Raw genomic sequence first — 22,056 nt, 5'->3', positions numbered from 1 at the left:
AGTGACAATTTCCTCCTCCCAGCCTTGATCTGTTGTCATTGAGACGATATTAGCCTTAAATGGCATGCCTTCTGAGTAGCCTAGTATGCATCCATTCCAAGATTTGGTCAATTCATGTGTTCCTCCAGTGGGACAGGCCTAGTGGTATTGTAAAAAGAAGATTGGATGGGAAGACAGGAGACCTGGAGTCTGTCATTCCCTGGCTTTTTTATTTTTGATTTTTTTTTTTATGCTAGCAATCCAACAGAGGACCTTGTGTGTATGCTAAGTACACTTTCTACCATTGAGCCACACCCAGCACCACCTGCTGCCTTTGAGGCAGTTTGGTCCTCTGTGCAAAGGAGCCAGCACTGGCAGGTTTCTATGAATTTTCTCTTTTTCCCTGGTTCTGCTACTCATCATGTCCTTCTTCTTTGAAGCTAGAGAGTCTGTAAACCTGCAAGCAAGGAAAGGCCCATGGCTCCAACCCTTAAAAGACCTGAAAGACCTGGTGAGAGTTGCAACAAAAGTGTCCTCATAGTCAGTCATTCCTCAGACATTTGATGTGGCTATGTCTGTTCCAGGTTTGTGCTGATCATAGGAAAGGTAGCAAGAGAAGTAGAGCCCTGGGTAGTATCTTCGCAGAACTCATAGTGTTACAGGGTTTGGGGGTGCTGGAGTCTCTTTCTAGAGGTGGTTTCTAGGTTCTTTCTGTCCTGCACAAAGAATTGGTTGAGACAAGCACAAACAGTGGCAAGGTTTTACATTTGTTAAAGATAGGAAAAGAAACGGACTCTGCAGAGCAAGTTGGGGCCAAGAAGAAGTAGGAAAAAAGATACAATGTACAGCATGAGAATATAGTGGCAGAGGTTCCATGGTATTTGTCCATTTTGTATCTTCCACTCCTCAGGCTGACATCAGGTGGAGGCTGTCCTGTTGAAAACCTGCTCCGATTCTCCCTAGAAGTCCACATTCGGGCTTTGGGAAATGTTCTGCATGTGTCCTGGGATTTTGTAATTAATAGGACACATCTACTTCCCCAGCCAGTTTTGCCTCGACCTTGTCTCCTGCCTCAGTAGGCTATTGAGCACACAGAGTTGGAGCCATAATAAAGATAATTTAGGGGGTTGCAGATGTCGCTTAATAGTAGAGTTCTTGCCTAGCATTGTCAGAGGTCATAGGTTCGATCCCCATTACTACCGACCAAAAAGTAAAAATAATCTAGGTACTTTTTAGCCAGTACTTCTCAAAAGGAGTGGGAGTCACCTGGGAAATATATTCCTCCACAGTTTGAGAATGACTGCTTTAGGTAAAACATCACTTTGTCGGGCTCAGTAACACATGAACTTGGTCTCGGAGGCCCACAACTAGAGTACACTAAGACTAGGGGTTAATGTTTCTCTTCTGGCTCTGGGATCAGCCCTGGAGCCCTGCCTCTAGGAGTCTGTGTGTCTGCTCTCTTCTTCCCATCCATATTCCTTTCAGGAGGGTCACATAGCACAATGCCAGCTCTGCCCCTGGATCAACTGCAGATCACCCACAAGGACCCGAAGACCGGAAAACAGAGGACTTCACCAGCGCTGGTGAGCAGGGGCCTTGAGGCCATTCAGCCTGATTATTATCAGTATTGCAATTTTAGAAGCAAAAAGTAAATTCCTCCCTTATCTGTTCCAAGAATGACCTGAGTGTCATAGTTAGTAATTCAGAAGCTGAGACACTACTAGGTCCTTCCAAGCCCAGTGTGGAAGTTTCCTTCTGAGCAGCAGCACAGATTTGGGCAGTATTTTCCATGTCACCACCCTATCGCCCCAAGCCCACCCAAAGCATTTAATTTCCATTCACTTTGAAGGCAATTCTGATGCAGCCCAAGCTGGGCTAGAAACAGATCCAACCTAAAGCCATGTTTGGGGATTAGACCCTGCAGAGGTGGTCAGATTTCAGGTAGGACTTTTTCAGAGTATCTAAAAAAAAGGGAAAAGGGCATATTCTACAGCGGGAACACTGTATCTTAACAAAGACAAAATGGTACACTCTACAGTAGCTATCCACATTTCTGTGGGAACACTGATTTCAGAGGTTGGGCTGTCTTTTATCTTACCTGGGATAAGAAGTGCCACATACAGAGACTCCATCAGAGCTCGTGAGACAGAAAACTAAGGAGGCTGTGAACCTGCCAGCTCCCAGCTGGAGAGAGAGATTAGAGCCATGGAGAGGTGCCAGTCTCCTAAAAAAGGAGCTGAACGCAGGTCCCGGAGTCCTGTATCCACATCTTGGTTTCCCAAGAATATGAATTTACTTGCACAAGGTGGGAGGAAGTATTTTCTACAGGCTTGAGTAAAGTCGTGGGAAACAGAAGTATGGTTTTTAATTTCCTGCCTTCTGGAAGGCTTCCTAAACAGTCTGTAATAATAATTATACCAAACATTTATAGAGTACTGACTCTGGGTCAAACCTTTCTAAACACTTCACCTGGATTATGTCATTTAAGCCACATCACAGCCCTATGGATATTTTACTTATCCCCATTTTACAGATGAGGAAACTGACTTCAGGGTCACAGAACTAGGAAATTAGGAGAGCTGAGATGGAAAGCCAGCCAGGCTAATCCTAGAACCTCAAATCCTTAACCTTTATCTTATAAAGCCTCTTGTTTCCTTTTTATAACCTTTTTATATATGGAGGATATTTATCAGAAAATGTAGGACTGTACTGTTCAGAAAGGTAGCCATCCAATAGGTAGCCGTTTGCTACATGTCACTATTGAGTACTTGCATTGTGGCTAGTGTTTGAAATGTGGACTGAAGAACTGGATTATAAATTAATCTAAATGAAAATACGTCTTTGTGATGAGTGCTTACTGCATTGGTCAGCCAGATACATAGAGGTGAGATTCTGCTATCACAGGAAGTTCTGCTGGACAGTGCCAGTGGAGACTGGCTTCTTTGTTGATTCTGATTTCCTACCTCAGTCTTTCCCTGTGTACTGAATGAACACCTGGGCTCCATGAGAGCAAAGCTTAGGCTCTCCTTTTCATTCCTATCTTCTCAGTGCCAAGCACATAGTAGACTCTCAGGAGACATTTGGTAAATGAATTAGGGACCACAGCCAGCCCTAGAGCTAGGTGCTGGAGCAAAGATGAAAAAGAGAAAAGAAAAAGAGATGAAAAGAGAAAAGATGTGGTCCCTGCCTGTGTGGGGCCCACAGTCTAAGGGGAAAACACATCAGTAGCTTTTTGACAGCGTGATCAGGATTGTGATAGAGGGAGAGCCAGGCTGTGACATGAGGAGAGCTGGGCCACTGATCCAGATCAGTGAGGTGGTAGTGGGTAACAAGAAGGACTTGGGGCCAGTGGGAGGGCACTGGCACTCAGAGAAGGCTTCCTGTAGGAGGGGGATTCTGAGCTGAGTGTTGCAGGGTGAATAAACACTGGCCAGGCAGAGCAGAGGGAGTAGGAAGGACCTGGCTGAAGGACTTGAGTAGTGGTATAAGCGTGACTCTTACAACAACCACCGAAGGTGGCAGCAGGATTGCGGAGCTAAGGAGCACAGGCTTTGCATTAATTTCAGACGTATTTGGCAAGCTTCAGGGCCCAGAAAGGGTGATAATAGGCCAAACTTGGTGGGATGGCTGTGAGGATTAAATGAAACATCTGTGAATTAGCACAGCACCTGGAATATAGTAAGCACTTAACAAATTGTAGTTATGATGGTAATAACAGTAGCCATAGTGATAGCAGCACTGAATGGGGTTAGGGTAGCAAGAGGAGTGAACGGAGGGAAACAGCTATCTGATGGAGGAAGGGTCTTGTTGGCCATACTAAAGAACATTACCCTGCAGGATGCTGTGGAAGGATGCTTGTGGAAGTGTTTTGAAACCCCATATTTGTCTCTTGAGTTTCAACTTGAGGCATGAAGATCCGCAGCCAAGGAGCAGTCACCACACTGCCTTTGCAGGGTGAGAGGTGCAAATAGTGCTTAAAGAGCAGTACAAACAATTTCTTAGCAAGATCCTCAGAAATTTGATGGGCAGTGGATGTTCTCATAGCTTCTCAGAGCCGATAGGACCTGTCTTAATTACTTTCTTTGTTACTAGGACACAATACCTGATAACCACAACTTGAAGACAGGTTTATTTTGGCTCACGTTTTAGTAGTTTCAGTCCTTGCATGGCTGGCTGTCTCCAAGGCAGGACAGTGTGGCAGAGGGACATGGCAGAGGAGAGCTGCTTACAACATGATAGACAGGAAACAGACAACAAAAGAAGCCAGAGAGGGACATAAACCCTTCTAGATCGCACCCCCAGTGAACTGCATTTTTTAACCACACTGCACCTTCTAATAGCATGTCAGCTATAAGCCCCCATAATTCAGTCACCTTCCCAAAGTCTGCCTATGAATGTATCTAGTCACTTATTACCTTCATCCATTCCTTTGCTCAGCCAGCAAATGTGTATAGAAAGTCCAGATGAAAACAGGCATAGGAACTGATAAGGCCTTACTGCCTCTGGAGACATATAACTAGTGGGAGAGACAATTTAGAAGGCAGATTCTCACTTTTTATGTAACTTTATTGTATCATTGAAGGGCAGTAAAACTTTACATAATTTTCTTTTTGAGACAGGGTCTCACTATGTAGTTCAAACTGGCCTTGAACTCACTATGTAGCACAGGCTGGCCTCGAACTCATGTTGATCTTTCTGCCTCAGCCTCCCAAGTGCTGGGATTACAGGTGTGTGCCACCATGCCCAACTACATAATTAAAGTATGTAACTTAATTGGATTTGGTATCTTATACACCCATGAAACAATCTCCACAATCAAATCATTTCTACTTTCCCCAAAAGTCTCCTTGTGTCCGACCATCTATAATCCATCCCGTTCTCCCTGTCCACTGCAACCACTGATCTAAACGTACTTTTTTTGGTGGTGGTGGGGTACTGGGGATTGAACCCAGGGTCTTTGAACTAAGCTGTAGTCCCAGTCCTTTTTAAAGTTATTTATTTTGAGACAGGGTTTCAATAAGTCACTAAATTGCCTAGACGGGGTTTGAATTTGTAATCCTCCTGCCTCAGCCTTCCATAGTGGTGAGATTACAGGCATATGCCACCACTCCCAGCCTAAAAGCACTTTTTTTTTTTGGTACTAGGGATGGAACTCGGGACCTTGCGCTTTCGAGGCAGGTGGCAGAACCACTGAGCTAAATCCCTAGCCCTAAAGCACTTTTGTTTTTGTTTTTATTTTTTTGAGATAGGGTCTCTATGCAGTTCAGGCTGACCTGGAACTCACTATGTAGCCCAGGTTGGCCTCAGACTTGCAACGATCCTCCTGCCTCAGCCTCCTGAGTGCTGGGTGCTGGGATTACAGGGATGTGCCACCACACCCAGCTCTAAAAGCACTTTTGATACAGTTTAACAAGTGCCACATTCAGATGAGCAGAGTACACGTGTTGGGGGAGAGCCTAAGTGAATTTCTAATCCAGAGAGGTGGGAGTCATGGAGGGTTCCTAAAGGAAATGAGGTGAGAGCTAGACTCAGAGGGACAGACATGGAGATGAGGACGCCACTTGGGATCATAGGTCTGCAATGTGAGCTTTGCATCAAATCCTACTTAGTGGTCTCCTTAACCTCGTGATCTTGGAAAGTTCACGAACCTTACTTTGTTTCCTCCTCTGGAAATGGGGAGAATTCTGTCTCCCTTTTAACTAGTTATAGATAAAAAGAAATAGGCTGTGGAACATGTCTACTCAGCAGCGGCACAGGGCAGGTCCTCAGCAAGTGGGGATTTTCATTATTATTGTTCCACCACACTCCAAATCCATCTCTCAGTGCCTGATATAGTCTGTGCACTTTTGTTTTTTGTTTTGTTTTGTTTTGTCTTTGGTACTGGGGATTGAACTCAGGTCCTTCTGCTTACGAGGCAGGTGGCAGAACCACTGAGCTAAATCCCTAGCCCTAGTCTGTGCACTTTTTATGGCCCATTTTTATGTCTCTGTAAAATGCTATTTCTTCCAACTAAAAAAACTTCCTTCTCTGAGGCTCAGCTAAGGGCTGACTGCCCTAAGAAGCCATCCTTCGTCTTCCAGGCACTGTTAATTTCTTCTTGCGCTCCTGTGGCCCCTTTGGGAGGTTTGAGCTGTCAGAATTGAACTCGGGACCTTGTGCTTGCAAGGCAGGCATGGTGCCACTGAGCTAAGTCCCCAGCCCTGTCATGTCCTTTTGTTCAGTGTTCCCTTGGTGGCCTAGATATGCATCCCCCCCACCCTCAGTGTGGACCCTGTAAGCATCTGGATGCTTTTATTCATGTGCCCTTCACTTGGCAAAATTGGAGTCAAGTGAATGTTAGTAGGCTTACAGGGAAGGTAGAATCTTAGGGTGCTTTTGTGAGTTAGCCCGGCCTGAGAGGTGTGATCTAAAAGGTAAAGGATCAACAGGGAGATGATCATGGAAAGGATCCCTCAGACCCACATGTTACGTGGCCCCAAAGACTCTACAGTTTGTGAACTTTCACTGGGCACTAGGAAGCCATAGGTGGTTCTGGCAGAGGCTAAAGACTGTCAGTCTTGGCGGTTCTATAGCCCTGAGGGTGGGGGAACTGGTTGATAACAGCTGAGCTGTTGCCTGACCTTTTTCCTGTTACAACTTCCACCAGAGAAAGCCACCCACCCTTAGGTAGTCTAGGAGAAAACTGAGCCCATCTTCTCTTTATGGTGAACAAAGTAAGGTCTGTTCATGGTAAGTGTTAGAAGAGAGAATTATAACTCTAAGCTGAGCACTTCAGCTACTTGATTAGAATCTTTTCTTTAAAAAAATTACTGAGGCTTGTTTTTTCTGGGCATTAAAAAAACAGTGATATGCAAGCGCAAGGACCCGAGTTCGATCCCCGGTACCCCCCCAAAAAAACCAGTGCTATGTACGGTATAATGCTATTTGTGTCAGAAAGAAGAAACAGACCCAAATACTTCATATGGATATATTTTAATGTAAATGCCTACAAATGAGCTGCCAGGACGCCAAACAGGTGCTGAGTGGTCTCTGGGAGATAATGGAGATTGGAAGTATAGTCACAGGTGACTCACCTCCTCTGTAGCACTGTTTTATTTCCTGTTTTTGTTTTTTGTTTTGTGGTGCTGGGGATCAAACCCAGGACTTTACCCATGATCTACCACTGAGCCACACTCAGCCCACATTATAAATTTTTGAAAGAAAAGATGCTATGACTCACTTTTTTTTTTTTTTTTTTGGTGGTGCTGAGGATTGAACCCAAGGACTTTGCACAAAGCCACACAGTCACTTTTTTTCTTTTGAGACAGGGTCTTACTAAGTCATTAAATCTCCCAGGCTGAGCTCAAACTTGTGATCCTCCTGCCTGAGGAGCCTCCCAGAGTACTTGGAATTACAGGCATGTACCACCACTCCCAGCTTCTTACTTGTATCATTAAAAATCAATTTTAAAATGTTAAACATTCATTTTGTTTAAAAATTGGAAACTATATTCAAGCCACAATCTCCTTTGCTGCCTCTACCCCCAGAGATAACCGGTAGTAGCTTTGGAATTTCATCCCACTACTTTGTTTTTTAAAATTTGCACCAGCATATGTACTTTTTTTTTTTTATAATGTACTTTTTTTAAACCTCAAAACTGATTATATTAAATAGAGTTTTGTGTCCTGTTTTCTCCTCCCTTAACTTTTTCCCCATGCCATCAAATACTCTCCAAAAACATGGTTTTTAATACTGCCCTATGTTCCCGGGGTGCAACCATGCGCCCTTTGTCAGATACACTTGGTTCTTTATGCTTAAAAGTTCCTTGGAGGGTCACCAGTTAGAACAGCCAAGTGTTGTCATTGCTGTGGGTTGGCAAATGGGCCCTCGCTGACTAACCTCTGCCACGTTAACACGTGGTTTTTGGATCCCTAGCACCCCGAGCAGAAGGCAGACCGGTATTTTGTGTTATACAAACCGCCCCCTAAAGACAACATTCCCGCCCTAGTGGAGGAGTACCTGGAACGCGCCACCTTCGTAGCCAATGACCTCGACTGGCTCCTGGCCTTGCCTCACGATAAATTCTGGTGCCAGGTAACATTCTATCAAAATTAACACTAAGAAAAGCACATGACGTGCCCTGGGTTGGTTGCTGTTGTTGTTTTTCTTCTCCCAGGAGGTGCTCTTTTCTCTACTTCTTACACTGGATCCTTAACAGCAAATTGTGGTTTGGATTGTTGTCTTATATCACAGTTTTAATGATGTTAACACACCTTCCAAAGTGTCATTTTTTAGAAACTTGTGTTTAGCCCTCTGCTCAGTCGTACCTCCTTGGTTCCTTGGGGTTGGAGTATTGGCAATAGGCTGGGGTCCACCAGCAAGCACATGAACCTAAAGGGTAAATCTTTGCTGTCCCCTGTCACCTGGCTTAGGTAATCTTTGATGAAACCCTACAAAAGTGCCTAGACTCCTACCTGCACTATGTCCCTCGTAAATTCGACAAGTGGGTGGCGCTGACCCCTGAGGTTGCTGAAATGCAGAAACACCTACATCGGAGTGTTTTCCTCACCTTCCTCCGCATGTCCACACACAAGGAATCCAAAGTAAGTCTCTGATCCTGTGACTGGTCGCGACCTGACACCAGACACCTCTGTGCTGATTTTCTACCCTTGGGAAGGAAGGCTCTGGAAGCATCAAGTTTCCTCTTTGTCTCTCCTCCACCTTTATTCCCACCATTGGGGAAGAAATCTGTGCCACATCCTTATTCTCTACTTCACTGGGCCTTTGACACCCAGTGTTTTCATCAGTGGAAGCTGAGGGCCCTTTCCCAGGTGACACGTGACTGTGCCTTTACTTGTGCGTCAAAGGGTAAAGACATTGATTCTGACTTTTTAAACCCTGGCTGGGATGTAGCTCAGTGGTAGATTGCTTGCCTGGAATATGTAAGCCCCTGGCTTTCATCCCCAGCCCTGTAGCAAAATGATGATGATGATGATGATGATGATGATGATGATGATGATGATGATGATGATGATGATAGAATCATACTTTTTTTAAAAAAAACTTTTTTAGGATGGACATTGTCAAATATATGCATATACATATGCAAAACTTTCCTTACAAAGTACAGTGAATCCCATTTGGCTATTACCCAGCTTAACAATTAGCATTTTGCCACTCTTATTTTATCTCTCCCAGAGTTTTCTTCTTTTTCCTGGACTTTTTTGTTTTGTTTTGTTTTTGTTACTGGGGATCAAACTCGGGACCTTGCACTTGGGAGGCAGGTGGTGGAACCGCTGAGCTAAATACCTGGCCTTTTCCTGGAGTATTTTTATGCAATCCCAGACATCTTGGTAATCTTTATTTTAAAATTGAGAGTTGCTGTGCTCCAGGACTGTATGTGAAGCTCGGACCTGTCCATGGGGTGGGCAGACTGTCATTCACTAGCTGGTCCCTGGCTGGTGGGCCTGTAGGTTGTTTCTTATGAGTTTGTTGCTACTATACAAAGTATGAGCATTTAGAGAGTTTCCATCCTTTCTTTCTGTACTTTTTCTTAGGATCACTTCATTTCCCCTTCTGCATTTGGACAAATCCTCTACAATAACTTCCTCTTTGACATCCCAAAGATCATGGACCTCTGCGTGCTTTTTGGGAAAGGCAACTCACCACTACTCCAGAAGATGATAGGTATGTAGGACGTGGGGCCCAAAGAATGCACAGAGACTGCCCCCAGGTACCAAACCAGAGGTCACACAAGCTGACACTTAGATACTGCAGGGGATTCTGAGCAGTAGGGGTGAATAGTGCTTAGGAACTACTTAGCAGATATGTAAGTGTCAATGCTGAAAGAAGTGACTAGGGGGCAACTGGGAAGTGAAGACAAAAAATAGGGGAATATCAGGTATGTAGTTCCTCAAGGGTCTGGAAGTATTAGTGTTAGACCAAGTGTCAAAAAAGTGACAGAAATGAGGAAGTTTACTTTGGTGATGAGAGTTAGAAAAACAGTAACAGCTTATCTTTATTTGAGTGTGGCCTGGGCCCCTGACATGTCAAGCATATCACATATCCCCATTGGGTCCTCACAGCAGCCCTCAGAGATAAGTGTTGTTATCTGCCCACATACAAATGAGGAAGCCAAACTTAAACTGAGGGACTTGTGTGAGAGCATGTGACTAGTAAGTAGCCACGCTAGGACCTGTGCTATGGAGATCTGATCCTCAAGCTCTTGTTCTTTTTGCTCCCTACCTCAGGGATGATGGAGCTGCCTCAAAAATGGCACAGTTTACAACGTTGCTGAGGACAGATGGGACAGAGTTCAGAGAAGACTCTTTTGGGTTGTAAAAGGAATGGACATTAGCAGTTAGATCCCTTAAGGCAGTGGTGGGCCAGAAGTTTTAATCAGAAACAGAAGCACTGATGGGAAGTCACAGGGAATGCCCCAGGAAATTTCCCTTTGAATTGCAACTTATGCCATTAGGCCTAGCACAGGAAGGTATTCACCTGGACACCTCTTCCCATCTTACTCATCCCAGGATCATAAGGCAGACACAGTCTTCTAAATATTGATTACAAAGCTGAGTTATCCTGTGTGATAGTCCCCTTCCTTTCGTCCTTTCTTCTCTTAAAAGATTTGAAAGGCAGTAAACTATAAAGAAGCAGGAAAACAATTATCAGATTCCTGCAGAGAGACAACTATTTGGTTATTGGTTCCTTCCAGTCATTTTTGGTTTTGGGGGTTTTTTTGAGACAAGAGTCTCACTCTATTTATTTAGCTCAGGCTGGCCTTGAACTTGCCTTATACCCCCGGCTGGCTTTGAACTCATGATTCTCCTGTCCCAGCCTCCCAAGTGCTGGGATTATAAGCATGCACTACCATGTTCAGCATCTTTGTATATTTTTTGTAAAACCATATTAGATCATAATGTATACATTTTGCATCTAGCCTTTTTCATTGGAACAGTCTGTTTTCTAATTCAAATCTAATTATAGCCTGATCACCATTTAATCCTTTTATTGTAAAATTTTCCCAGGGGAAGACTCTTAATAATTTTACTGTAGACTGAGAGGATGGGGTGAGTGAGCAACAGAAGGTATGATTAGTTAGGAAAACAATTACTTGGCCAGTTTAGTTAGAGTGGAGCATTCCAGGAAGGCAGCAGCAGGAGGTGGAGAGGAGGAAGCTGAAGCCACATCAGGAAGGGCTCCATGCCAGGCCTCAGCACTTGGGGAGTGACATTGCTCAGTGGCTAAGACTGCTGGCTCTAGAAGTGAACGGCCCAATTCACAACTCAGCTCTATTCCTGACTGTGTCAACTTAACCAAGTCAGTGAACCGCTCTAAGCCTCAGTTTTTTCATCTGGAGAATGGGAAGACTTATGACATACCTTCCATAAAAGGTGCATTGGAGACTAAATAGAAGGTAGTGTGAATAGCATGCTCAGCACAGAGCCTGGCATGGCACTAGTACTCAGAAAGTGTGCACTCTTACTGTCATGAGGTCATGGAGCCTAGAGCAGGGCAAGGAGCCATCTGGTGACAGATTAGTCTAGCAGCATGCAGGTGGGAAGGGTAGAGACAGGAAGCTACAGAGGATGTGGGAGCATCCAGGTGGGTGTGAAGGTGAGAGCCTGGTTGGCTACTAGAACAGAAAGGGACATCTGGGAGACAAAGTAGGGCTCCATGAGGCCAACTGGAAAGAGACATCTTAATAGTTCTGGAGAAAACTGATGTGAATTGCAGAAAAAGGGCCTTCAGGAGGTGGGAGGTATGATTGTGAGTAGGCATGAGGTCTCTGTTGGATGTGCCAGGTGTGAGGTAGCTCTGAGCATCCTACAGGAGATTGCATGGTGATGGTGGATTGAGCAGCTCTGCCCGCTGGCTGCCCTGGTTCCTAATCTCTTAGGTCACTAGCTCCTTTGAGAATCTGATGAAAGATGGTTTCATAGATTTAAAGGTGTTTTAAAAGTGTTCTCAGGTTCCCAGGTTGAGAATCCTAAAGTGACTTATTAAGGAGAGCCCTTCTTTGGCTTCTAGAGGGTGGCTAACAGAACACGGGTTAGGCCCGGACATCCAGAACCCTTCATTGTGTGTGTGTGTGTGTGTGTGTGTGTGTGTGTGTGTGTGTGCAGGCGCACATGTGTGCATGTGTGTGTTTAGAGTGGCAGATGCAGAGAAAGGGCCTGTAGTCAGTCAGTCTGTTTCACTATCTCTGTCTCACTCCCTCTCTCCCTCTCACTCCCTTCCTCCTTACCTCCCTCTTGCACATAGCAGCTTTCTTTTCAATCCTTAACCCCAAGGCACAAGGGGCTGTCTCCACTTTCAGTAAAACAGAAATTCTTGGGCAAAGCAATCACTTGCAAGAGGATTGATAGGAGAGAAAAAGGGAACTGGTTAATTGTCCTGTGAGCACAAGCCCAGTCCTTACCCTTCCCTTTTTTCAAAGCCTTCAAGGCCGATATTGTGAATCAGCGAGTGTAGTTTTTAAAACAGAGCCTTTCAGTTAGCCTCTCTCGGAGCTGCTTTGCAAAACCAGAGTAAATTGGGTCATGGGCCTTTCCTGGACTGCACTGATATGTTTGGCAGGATCTCTTACTCACCATGGGTTTCTGAACTGCTTTCATTTGAGAACAGGCAGTTCAAAGGATGCTATTACTGTCCCTTACCTTTTTATTATTTCTTTAAGAGATCAGAAGCTAGAGAGATCTTCACTGTCATTGGAATCAGATAAGGGAGAGGAAAGGGACGCAGAAGACTCCAAGGGTAGATTGTGAGTCTGAGCTATCTTGATGCTTGAAAAACAGCATTGTTACAGGCTTTAACACTGGCAGGAGAGGGGGGAATACATTGTGACCCCAGGGGTTGTGGGAGGAGACACTCTGCCCGGAAGATGTGACACGGGCCTTATGGTAGAACTAGCTCTGGGAGGGAGATCATTTCAGGCAGCAGGAGGAGACAGAGTTTGTTGTCTAAGGGTGAGGATGGTGGTGCAAGGGAGGACTACAACACAGGGAGTGGGGAAAAGGTGGCCCAGGATGCCTGCAGGGGCCAGATCTCACAGGGCCTTTTGTGCTCTGGTCAGGAGTTCAGACCTAACTTTGAAGATCAGGATAGGACTTTATGAAGAAGAGCAGAGGTTGGTAGGGGGAGAGCTCAGACATTCCTGACCTATCCAGAAGAGGAGTTGGGAGCATATGGTCAGGATTCACCTTTACAGGTTGCAGTACCACCATGAATCTGGAGTGGGAGGTCCTGAGCAACCCCAGGATAGTCCAACTGAACTCTCTGAAATCAAGGGGTGAAGTGGTGTTCAGGAAAGTTGACAGAAAGTACAGTAACTAGTGACTTTCTTACTTTAGATGCTCTAGGATGGGACCAGGGTTGTCAGTAAAGAGACCATGCCCAGGGACCTCCCCAGAGACACAGGACACCTAGAATTCAACCTACTACTAGCCTTAGATAGATGCAAGGATTATGATGAGATGAAGAACCCTGGTCTCTTAAGGGCGCTAGCATCTGTCATCATCTCATGCCCAGTTGTGACTTTCCTGCCTTCTTCCCTCCCTCACCATTTAGGGACCAGAACACTCTGTTTCTGCTCCAGTTACCATATGCTCCAACCTACACACGTACAGCAGCATCAGTTGGAAGAGTAAACACTCAGAGAAGAGCTCTTTTTTTTTTAAGTAGGAAAACTTTGAGAGAAAGAAAGCCTCTAAAAGAAAGAAAGACAGACAGACAGACGGAAAGCAAGCTTCTGTCTAAGAGAGACAGAAGGGGGACCACAAAGTGGGTTGCCCACTCACCCAACTTCTCAAAGGTGCTTTATGGGACAAAACCACAAGATGAGGCTGGTTCAAGGTAGGACAAAACTATAGTCAACTAGTGAGATTGCAAGCCCAGTCGCTTAGGTAATATTGATCCAGTGACAAATCACAAGGTGGACAAAACTATGAACAACCCAATAAGGTTATGACAAGTATGGTCGCTTAAGTAATATTGACTAAATGAGGATCCAATGGGGAAATAAGTCACATGGCAAGCATACAAGGAATGAGCAAGGATTTTCCGTAGTAAGAGGTGGGCCAGGGATCTTTCTTGGAAGATCTTGGTCTCGCACCCAGGTGATTGATACCTATTTAGAATATCAATCACTGCTATTCATGCTATGTGAGTGTGGTAGTTTCAGTGAATGTGTCTTGTTTGTCCTCCATGATGGCTCTTCCTGCTCTGGCCTTGTCTAACTGCCTATAAGATATCTAATTAACTTACCTATCTACGATATTCCCCCTCTGAAGAAGTACCCCTAACTCCTGTGAGGGGACAAAGGGCGAAGACTGTTCTGGCTACTTCCAGCTGAAGAGGATCATGGTTATGATCAGCAGTCAGAGTTATTGTACAGAGGGTCTATCTAAAGGCCCTCCATAGGCCCCAGGCATTGTCATCTTGGGTAGGCCTATAGCTTTGAGTTTCCAACATGTAATCTTGACCAGTAATCTTGGTGGAAGACCTCCAAAATGATATAGGGAAGAGATGTAACTCCCAAACCTGCTAGATATCCAAAATTCGTGTTCTCTAAAATCGAAGAATGAGTTCGATCCCCGGTACCAAAAAAATAATAAAATAAAATTGAAGAATGAATTCTAGGAACAACGGAGGTTAAGAGTAGGAAAAATTTATTGAGAGAAAGAAAGCTTCTGTCTAAAGAGAGTCAGAAGGGGGACCAGAAAATGGGTTGCCCCAAGAGCTCCATCTTATAGGAACGACCACACATGTGTGCTGAACCCATCTCTAGATCCCTTTCACTTGGAGTAGAATGAAGTGGTAGCATATTCAGAAGTGAGAGGATTTTTAAAGAAATTTTTCCCTGGAGGCTCCTTACATCTTTGGAGGCATGCCCTGGCATTGTTGCATCCAGGTTTCATGAACAAAGAGATCATATTTCCTAATTTTCCTGGATGTCTAACTCCCACTTCTAAAGCCAGTGCTGTCACACTTGAGACATGGTGCCTAAGTTTGGTCACTCCCTGAGGACATCAGGGCAAGCCGGTTTGACCAGGGCAAGTCTTTTATGTAATTCAGTAGACAGAAGTACTTAAAAGGTTAAATTGTACTGAGGAAAGTCCCTCCCCAATCTGGGGGAAGTTTCTAGGCTGGGCCAAATCTCAGTGCCAGCAAGGCCCAAGGCCAGGACTTGCCAAAGGTCCTAACTGCAGAGATGCTTAGGAGAAAGAAAGATCACAGAATGTGCAGGCAACTGTTTCTAATGTAATCTTTCCACCTCTCCCTACTTTCTCCCCCCGACCCCCGTCTCTCTGTCTCTCTGTCTCTCTTTGTAGGAAATATCTTTATCCAGCAACCAAGTTACTATAATGACCTGGATGAAACCATGCCCACCATCCTTCAGGTACCAGCTCTTGGCCCTGCCCAGGGGAGGGTGAGCTGGGGAGGCAGACCCCTTCCCCACTTGGTGGTGTTCTTTGGCTTTTTTGGAAGAGCTGGGGAGAAATGTTTATTCCCTACCTCTTACTGTAGACCATCTTCTCAGACTCTCTTGGTCTTGTCTCTGACCACGCCCCTTTGAATTTGCCCTTTTGTCCTCTTAAACAGGACTGAAATCTAAGGGCTGCCTGACAGTCACACAGAGTCATATGCCTCTAAGGACATCGCTCCAAGTGACCTGTGTTTATCAAGAGCTTTAAGTTTCACAAAATCACTTCACGAAAGAATAATGTTCACTGTGGAAAATATTAAAAAACAGGAAGGAGAATATTGCTATTCTGGGGCTGGGGATTTAGCTCAGTGGTTCCGCTGCCTGTCTCGAAAGTGCAATGGACCCGAGTTCAATCCCCAGTACAAAAAAAAAAAAAAATTGCTATTCCCCCATAATCCCACCACCAAGAGATACCCACTGTTCTTAGTAACTTTTGAAATAGTTACATGCCAGCCCAAAGACGGCACTGTCATTTCAATACTTACCTGATTTTACCATGGGCTTTGTTTTTCCCCCACTGTTGTCTTTTATTAAAATATTGCTCTCATAAGTAGCTATCTGTTATATGTTAGTGAAGATATATCTCAGATGTTCATTACCATACATTTCCCCAGCCTATCTAGTCAGATCATATTTGCAGGATTCTTGGGGCTTTACATACATGTTGTGGAATTTTTGTTTTGTTTTGCAATGCTGGGGATGGAAGCCAGGGGTTCACTCATGAAGGCAAGCTCAACACCACTGAGCTATATCCCCAACCCCACATGTTGTATTTTCATCCTCTACTCAATTCCATAAGAAGGGTCCTTCCACCTTCCCCATCTTACAGAGTTCCTACTCTGACCCTGCTCTCTGAGAAGGTCATTAATTTTCTCAGCTGGTAGTTTTAGGATCACCTGTCCTGGGGTAGGAGTCCTAGCCACTGGCTCTTCCGGATGTGAGAGAGTTCCTTCTTGCCTTTCACAGGTCTTCAGCAATATCCTCCAGCACTGTGGTTTGCAAGGGGACGGAACCAGCAGTACACCCCAGAAGCTCGAGGAGAGGGGCCGGTTGACCCCCAGTGACATGCCTCTCCTGGTGAGATCACCCTCCACCCAAGTCTCTTTCCAGCTAGATCCTTCCAGAAAAAGCACTTGCTGCTCCGAGGATGGGAATATTGCCATGACAAAAGTCCCGGTGGTGGCTTCTGGCCCTGTTCATAGCTCCTTTCTCTGACTCAGCAGCTATTTCTTCCCATCATGTGGGTTAAGAGTATTTTCAATAGGCTTTTATTTCCATAGGGAACCTTCATTTGTGGAGTACTAAAAAGAATATGGCACTAGGAATCAGAGACAGGGCTTAGGCCTTACTTAGTTCAGCTCAGCAAGCTCCTTTGTGCATTACTCCTTGAGCCATTCTTTCATTCAGTGAGTTTATGTGGAAGGGCCTCCAGCATGTGCTAGTGGGCCCTGGGGGTGAAGCAGTAGCAAAACAGACATGGCACCTGCTCTCGTGTCACTTACCATCAGCGGCTGACAGTCAGAAGGCAGACATTTAAGGAGCTTGGATGTGTGTCAGGCACTATGCTAAGCACTGGAGAGAGCAGGAACAAGGTAGCTGAGAGCTGTCCTCTGGAGCTTGTGCTCTGCTGGGAAAAGAGCCATCAGACAAGTGTTTCAGGTGCTGTGGGAGCAGATCATTTTACCCCTTTAAGCTCAGTTTCCTTATCTGTAAAGTGTAGATCCTAACAGCTGTTTTTAGCCTATACCTCAGAATTATTGTGAGACTCAGCAACCAGATGAGCAAGCACCCCATGTCCTAAATACACTCTTCAAAATGAGAGGAAAAAGCTGGATGTGGTGGCGCACACCTGTAATTCCAGCACTCAGGGTGAGGCAAGTGGATTGCTGTGAGTTCGAGGCTAGTCTCCACTACAGAGTGAGCTCAAGACCAACCTGAACTACATAGTGAGACCCTGCCTCAAAACACACACACACACACACACACACACACACGCACACGCACAGAGGAAAGTGCAGGCTTGATATTCTTGTCCTCACTGATCCTCACTGGGATGTACCTTCTCTCTGTGGGACCAGAGGGTTTGAGTTCCAATTCAATGCTTGGTTTTTTTTCTGTGTGGAAGAAAGACTATGTTATCTTTGAACTAGAAGTGACCTTGGCAGTCACTGACTGTGAGCCCATTGAAGTTGCATTAGCAGGGCCTTTGGGTGGCTCACCCAGATTGAGCTCCTGGAGATGGACCAGGCAGGCTATGTCATAGGGCCTCCCTTCTTTTTTTCTCTCCAAGTAATGGCCTGCCTGTTGGGGACCCTGACTTTTTTGTTTGTTTTTTGAGACAGGATCTCACTATGCAGTTCAGGTTGGCCTTGCACTCACTATATAGGCCAGGCTGGCCTTGAACTTTTGGCGATCCTCCTGCCTGAGGTGCTGAGATTATAGACATGTGGCATCACACCTGGTTGGGGACCTTAATTTTGACAACTGTTTCAGACTCTACAGAGCTGTCTGTGGGGCAGGGGAGAATAACGCAGTATTTTTTTTCTCTTGGCAACAGGAGCTAAAGGACGTTATTCTCTACCTTTGTGATACCTGCACTACGCTCTGGGCTTTTCTGGATATCTTCCCTTTGGCTTGCCCAACCTTCCAGAAACACGACTTCTGTTACAGGTACAGCGGGAGTTCTGGCTGTTGAAGTAGAGACTCCGGTCCATGTACTCATTCAACATGTATTTACTAGGTCCTTTGAATGTGCCAATCCTTCCAGCCTGGGAGTGCTGCAGAGAGGAAGACAGATAAGGTTCCTGCTTGTGAGCAGCCTGCATTTTAGAAGCACTTCTGGTTTTGGCTAAGAACAGAATGGGGCGGAGTGTAACAAGAAGAGAACAATTTCGATTCTGCTTTGTTTCAAAGCCCCTGTCATGGGCAGGCATAGGGAGTGGCAGTCAATATGAAGTGATCTAGCACAGGAGAGAATACACTCAAAGAAACAAGAGGTGCCCCTTCATGGGGGGGGGGGGGCTCACCTTTACAGAAATCTTTAAGATTGAACAGGTAGCCAGGTGTGGCACACACCTGCAGTGCTGTTTAGGAGGCTGAGGTAGGAGGATCGCTTGAGCCCAGGAATTTCAAACCAGCCTGGGCAATATAACAAGACTTTGTCTCAAAAAAAAGTACATACATAGAATCATTTTCAAATATATTAATAATAGAAGAAAGAAAACAACTACCACCAGCTCCCTCCCTACCTTAGTTCTCTCAGGCAAATCCATACTTGCATGGCGTAGCCAGCCTTGCTCTCACCTCTGCCACCTCGTACCCATGCCTTTCTGGCTCAAATTCAGACTCCCCAGCTGAGGCACACAGCCCTTCACTGTCCTCTTACTTTCCCTCAGGCTAACACTGCCACAGCTCTACTTTTCCTCATTCTCTTCCTCATTCTCCTCCCGCACCTCCCTCTCCTCCTGCGACATTCTAATCCCCACTCCATGTGCTTCCTGGTCATGCTCACCCACGGAATTCTTCCTTCCCAGAACCAGATGCACTGCACGTAGAATAGGCAGCCCTAACAATTGAAAATGCCGCTGCCTCTTTTCTGTGGTATAATTCTTCCTCCAAACATCTTAAGCTTCCCAAAGCCAGAACTGCAGCCTAAGTGCAGAATTTGTAGCAAGTGCTCTGCAAACACTTGTCCTCCCTTTGGCTGCTTTCTGAACTGCATCAATCTTATTGCAGGAGAAGATAACTAAGCCAAAAGAGGCAGGCTGTCCTAGGCATGGCACCAGAAGGGGACAGAGAAGGCACTTTGGCCCAGGCAGGTTCAGTTGTTGCCAGGATACATTGCTGAAGGGAGGGTAAATTGGAACAACCTCTATGCAGGGTGATTTGGCAAGATCTGTGAGAATTAAAGATGCACAGACCATCTGTCCCTTCAATTCTACTTCTAAGAATTATTTCTCACATATATTTGCAAAGGTGTAAAATGATATGTGTGCAAAGTTATTCTGTGCAGCATGGTTTTTGTTTTGTTTTGTTTTTTCAGTACTAGGAATTGAACCCAGAGCCTTCGCACTGAGCTACATCCCTAGCCCTTTTTTATTTTGAGACAGTGTCTTACTAAGTTGTTAAATTGCTCAGGCTGGGCTCAAACTTGTGGTCCTCCTGCCTCTGCCTCCCAGAGCTGGAATTACAGGTGTGTACCACTACTCCTGGCTTCACAGCATGTTTTTATAATAGCAAACAACTAAAAAAAACAAAAACAAAAACATTAAAAAGCTTGAATGTCCATCTATGGTGTCTGGTATCCCATATGCACAATGAAATTCTACCTAGCCATGCCCAACACAAAGGATGCTTAAAACATTGCCATTGTACCACCATTAAGTGGAAAAGCAAAAGGCAAACAACATACATAATACTCATAATGTGACGGCAATCAGTTTTTAAAAAGCAAGAAAAGGGCTAGAGGTATAGTACAGTGATAGAGCCCTTTCCTAGCATGCTGCAGCCCTGGGTTCAATCCTCAGAATAGAGGGGAAAAAAGGAAGTGTGGGAGAGTATATCAATGTACATATGCTCAAATATGCATATGTAATGCATATCTCTAGGGGGAAAAAAACCACTAATGCCAGTAGAACAGACCTGGAGGGAAGGGAATCTTTTCACTGTGTATTTTATACTTTTTGAGTTTTGAACCAAATGTGGCAGGCATTCATAAAATATAGCATTCATGTAGCATTCACTCATAAAATTAAAGGAAAGAAAAAGGCTTATCTGTATATATTGAATAGATGTGAGAGGAAGGAGGAGGAAGGTAATTGTGAGAGGAGTGAATGAAAAGCTGTCTGGGTGACTATAACTCCTTCCAGAGAGCTGTCAGGAACTGAAGTCACTGCATTTGCCGTTTGTTCCTGGATTCCAGCACAGCGGAACAGGCTGGATAAGCCAGGGCTGTGTTTGAGTCAAGGGCAGTCACTTTCCAAGTGTTTTCCTTTCTTCGTCCTCATTCTGAGATGGATACGGCCTCATCCCCGCCTCCACTATCCCATGCAGAGAAGTCCATTCTTCTGAAACTAACACCCCTAACTCCAAAGATCTTCCTTATTCAGGGAGATGTTTAACATGAGAAATTACTTATGATAAACAGGAACAAAAGATATAAAATTCTAAGGCTAGTCTGATCTCTTGTGATTTTTTTTTTTTTGTACTGGGGATCGAACTCGGGTCCTTGTGTTTGCGCAGCAGGTGGCGAAACCACTGAGCTAAATCCCCGGCCCCTCTCTTGTGATTTTAATTTCCTACTTTTCTGTATTTTCCAAATTTCCTACCAACTTCATACCCCTTTTATCATGAAACAAGATCCCTTTTTTCCACAGTGGACAGCTACAGGGCCATCCCAACTCCTTCCTTTTTCTTTTTCCCAGCTCCTTCTAGAGAGAATGCTGATCAGCACTTGATAATAACAATCTCTGTCCTGGAAGCTGATCCATCCTAATGATTTTTACAATCTGAAAAGACCAAGGAGGGGTCAGAGTACCAGCTGCCGTCTCTGGCACATGTCAGCACTCGATAAATGTTTTGTTGAATGAGTGAGTAAATGACAGAATGGATGGATGGGTAGACGGAGTTGGGTAGGCACCCGGGAGCTGTTGCGAATGGTGGGGAGAAATGCCTGGCAAAAATGACAACCAGTGGCCACTAAGAATGGGCCAGCATCTGTCATTGCCAGGCAGTATGCTGGCAGACCCTTTACACTGGCCTGGGGATGCCTGTGCCTGTAGTCTCCTTTCTTAGTGCATAAGGAAGATGCTGGCGGTGCTAAGTGGACAAAGTGGTCTTCCTTCTTCCCTGTATTCTCCTCCCTGTCTTTTTTCATCCCAGCAGGATCTCTGTGGCTCCTTTGGATAAAAGCCCCGAGTAGCTTCTGTTGCCCACGGAATAAAGACCCTACACCCAGTGAGCACTTCATAGTTCCTCCCAATCTGACTTTCACAAGAGACTAGAGTTGTCTCTTATTATTACTGACTCCTTTTCCTGTGGTGCCTCAGGTTATGCTGCACTCCCTGGCTCTCCCCAGACATACTCTGAGCCTTTGCACACTTTACTTCACCTGCCTTGAGTGCCCTTCCTGCTATTGTAACCTTTCTTTGTCTGGAACATTCCTGTCCGTTCTCCCCACAACCCCCTACAGGGCCTTGCTGTATTGCCAGGAACTTTGGCTGCTCCTTCTTTAGCCTCCCAAGTAGCTGGGATTACGGCATGCACCACCACATCCAGCGCCGGACCCCCCCTCCCCCGTCTGTCTCTGTGTGTGTGTGTGTGTGTGTGTGTGTGTAGCTTAAATTTTATATATATATATAATTTTTTAGCTTTATAAGTTATAGAAACCATACTAACTGGCTTAATTCATAGAACCAGTGTAGGCAATAGGATATATTTAAATCATGAGCACATTTAGCCTGTTCTGAACAAAGATATATTGTGTTGACATTTTCATGTTAAAACAATTTTTAAAGATTCTAATTCACACCAAAACTAAAGCTTTCTCTTTGTGTCTCATAACTAAAGTAGGAAAGGTTATTTATAAATATTTCTGTACATATAGAAAT

General features: G+C 45.0%; 1 protein-coding gene across 9 annotated transcripts in view; it reads left to right on the top strand.

Annotated features, from left to right (window-relative positions):
* The window catches only part of Ascc2 (activating signal cointegrator 1 complex subunit 2), a 57,008-nt gene that overhangs the window by 4,229 nt on the left and 30,723 nt on the right, over positions 1 to 22,056 (top strand). For 6 of the 9 annotated variants that reach the window (XR_015446305.1, XM_087198525.1, XM_004843420.4 and 3 more), the window contains exons 2-8: positions 1,465 to 1,562; positions 7,894 to 8,052; positions 8,391 to 8,561; positions 9,516 to 9,645; positions 15,294 to 15,361; positions 16,415 to 16,525; positions 18,006 to 18,118. Coding sequence is in view for 8 of the 9 variants with exons in the window: in XM_087198525.1 (XP_087054651.1) it covers positions 1,482 to 1,562; positions 7,894 to 8,052; positions 8,391 to 8,561; positions 9,516 to 9,645; positions 15,294 to 15,361; positions 16,415 to 16,525; positions 18,006 to 18,118 (833 nt within the window). In the remaining variant the exon portion in view is untranslated. Of the gene's footprint in view, positions 1 to 1,464; positions 1,563 to 4,598; positions 4,707 to 7,893; positions 8,053 to 8,390; positions 8,562 to 9,515; positions 9,646 to 15,293; positions 15,362 to 16,414; positions 16,526 to 18,005; positions 18,119 to 22,056 lie in introns of those variants that run through there. The other 3 variants (XM_013071995.3, XM_087198526.1, XM_087198527.1) reach the window with 2 other exon arrangements.

This window comes from Heterocephalus glaber, unplaced genomic scaffold (assembly GCF_053883595.1).
Source record: "Heterocephalus glaber isolate CG9 unplaced genomic scaffold, H.glaber_assembly_v1.0 deba00001687, whole genome shotgun sequence".
NCBI lineage: Eukaryota > Metazoa > Chordata > Mammalia > Rodentia > Bathyergidae > Heterocephalus > Heterocephalus glaber.
This window is presented reverse-complemented; position numbering and strand designations above follow the sequence as displayed.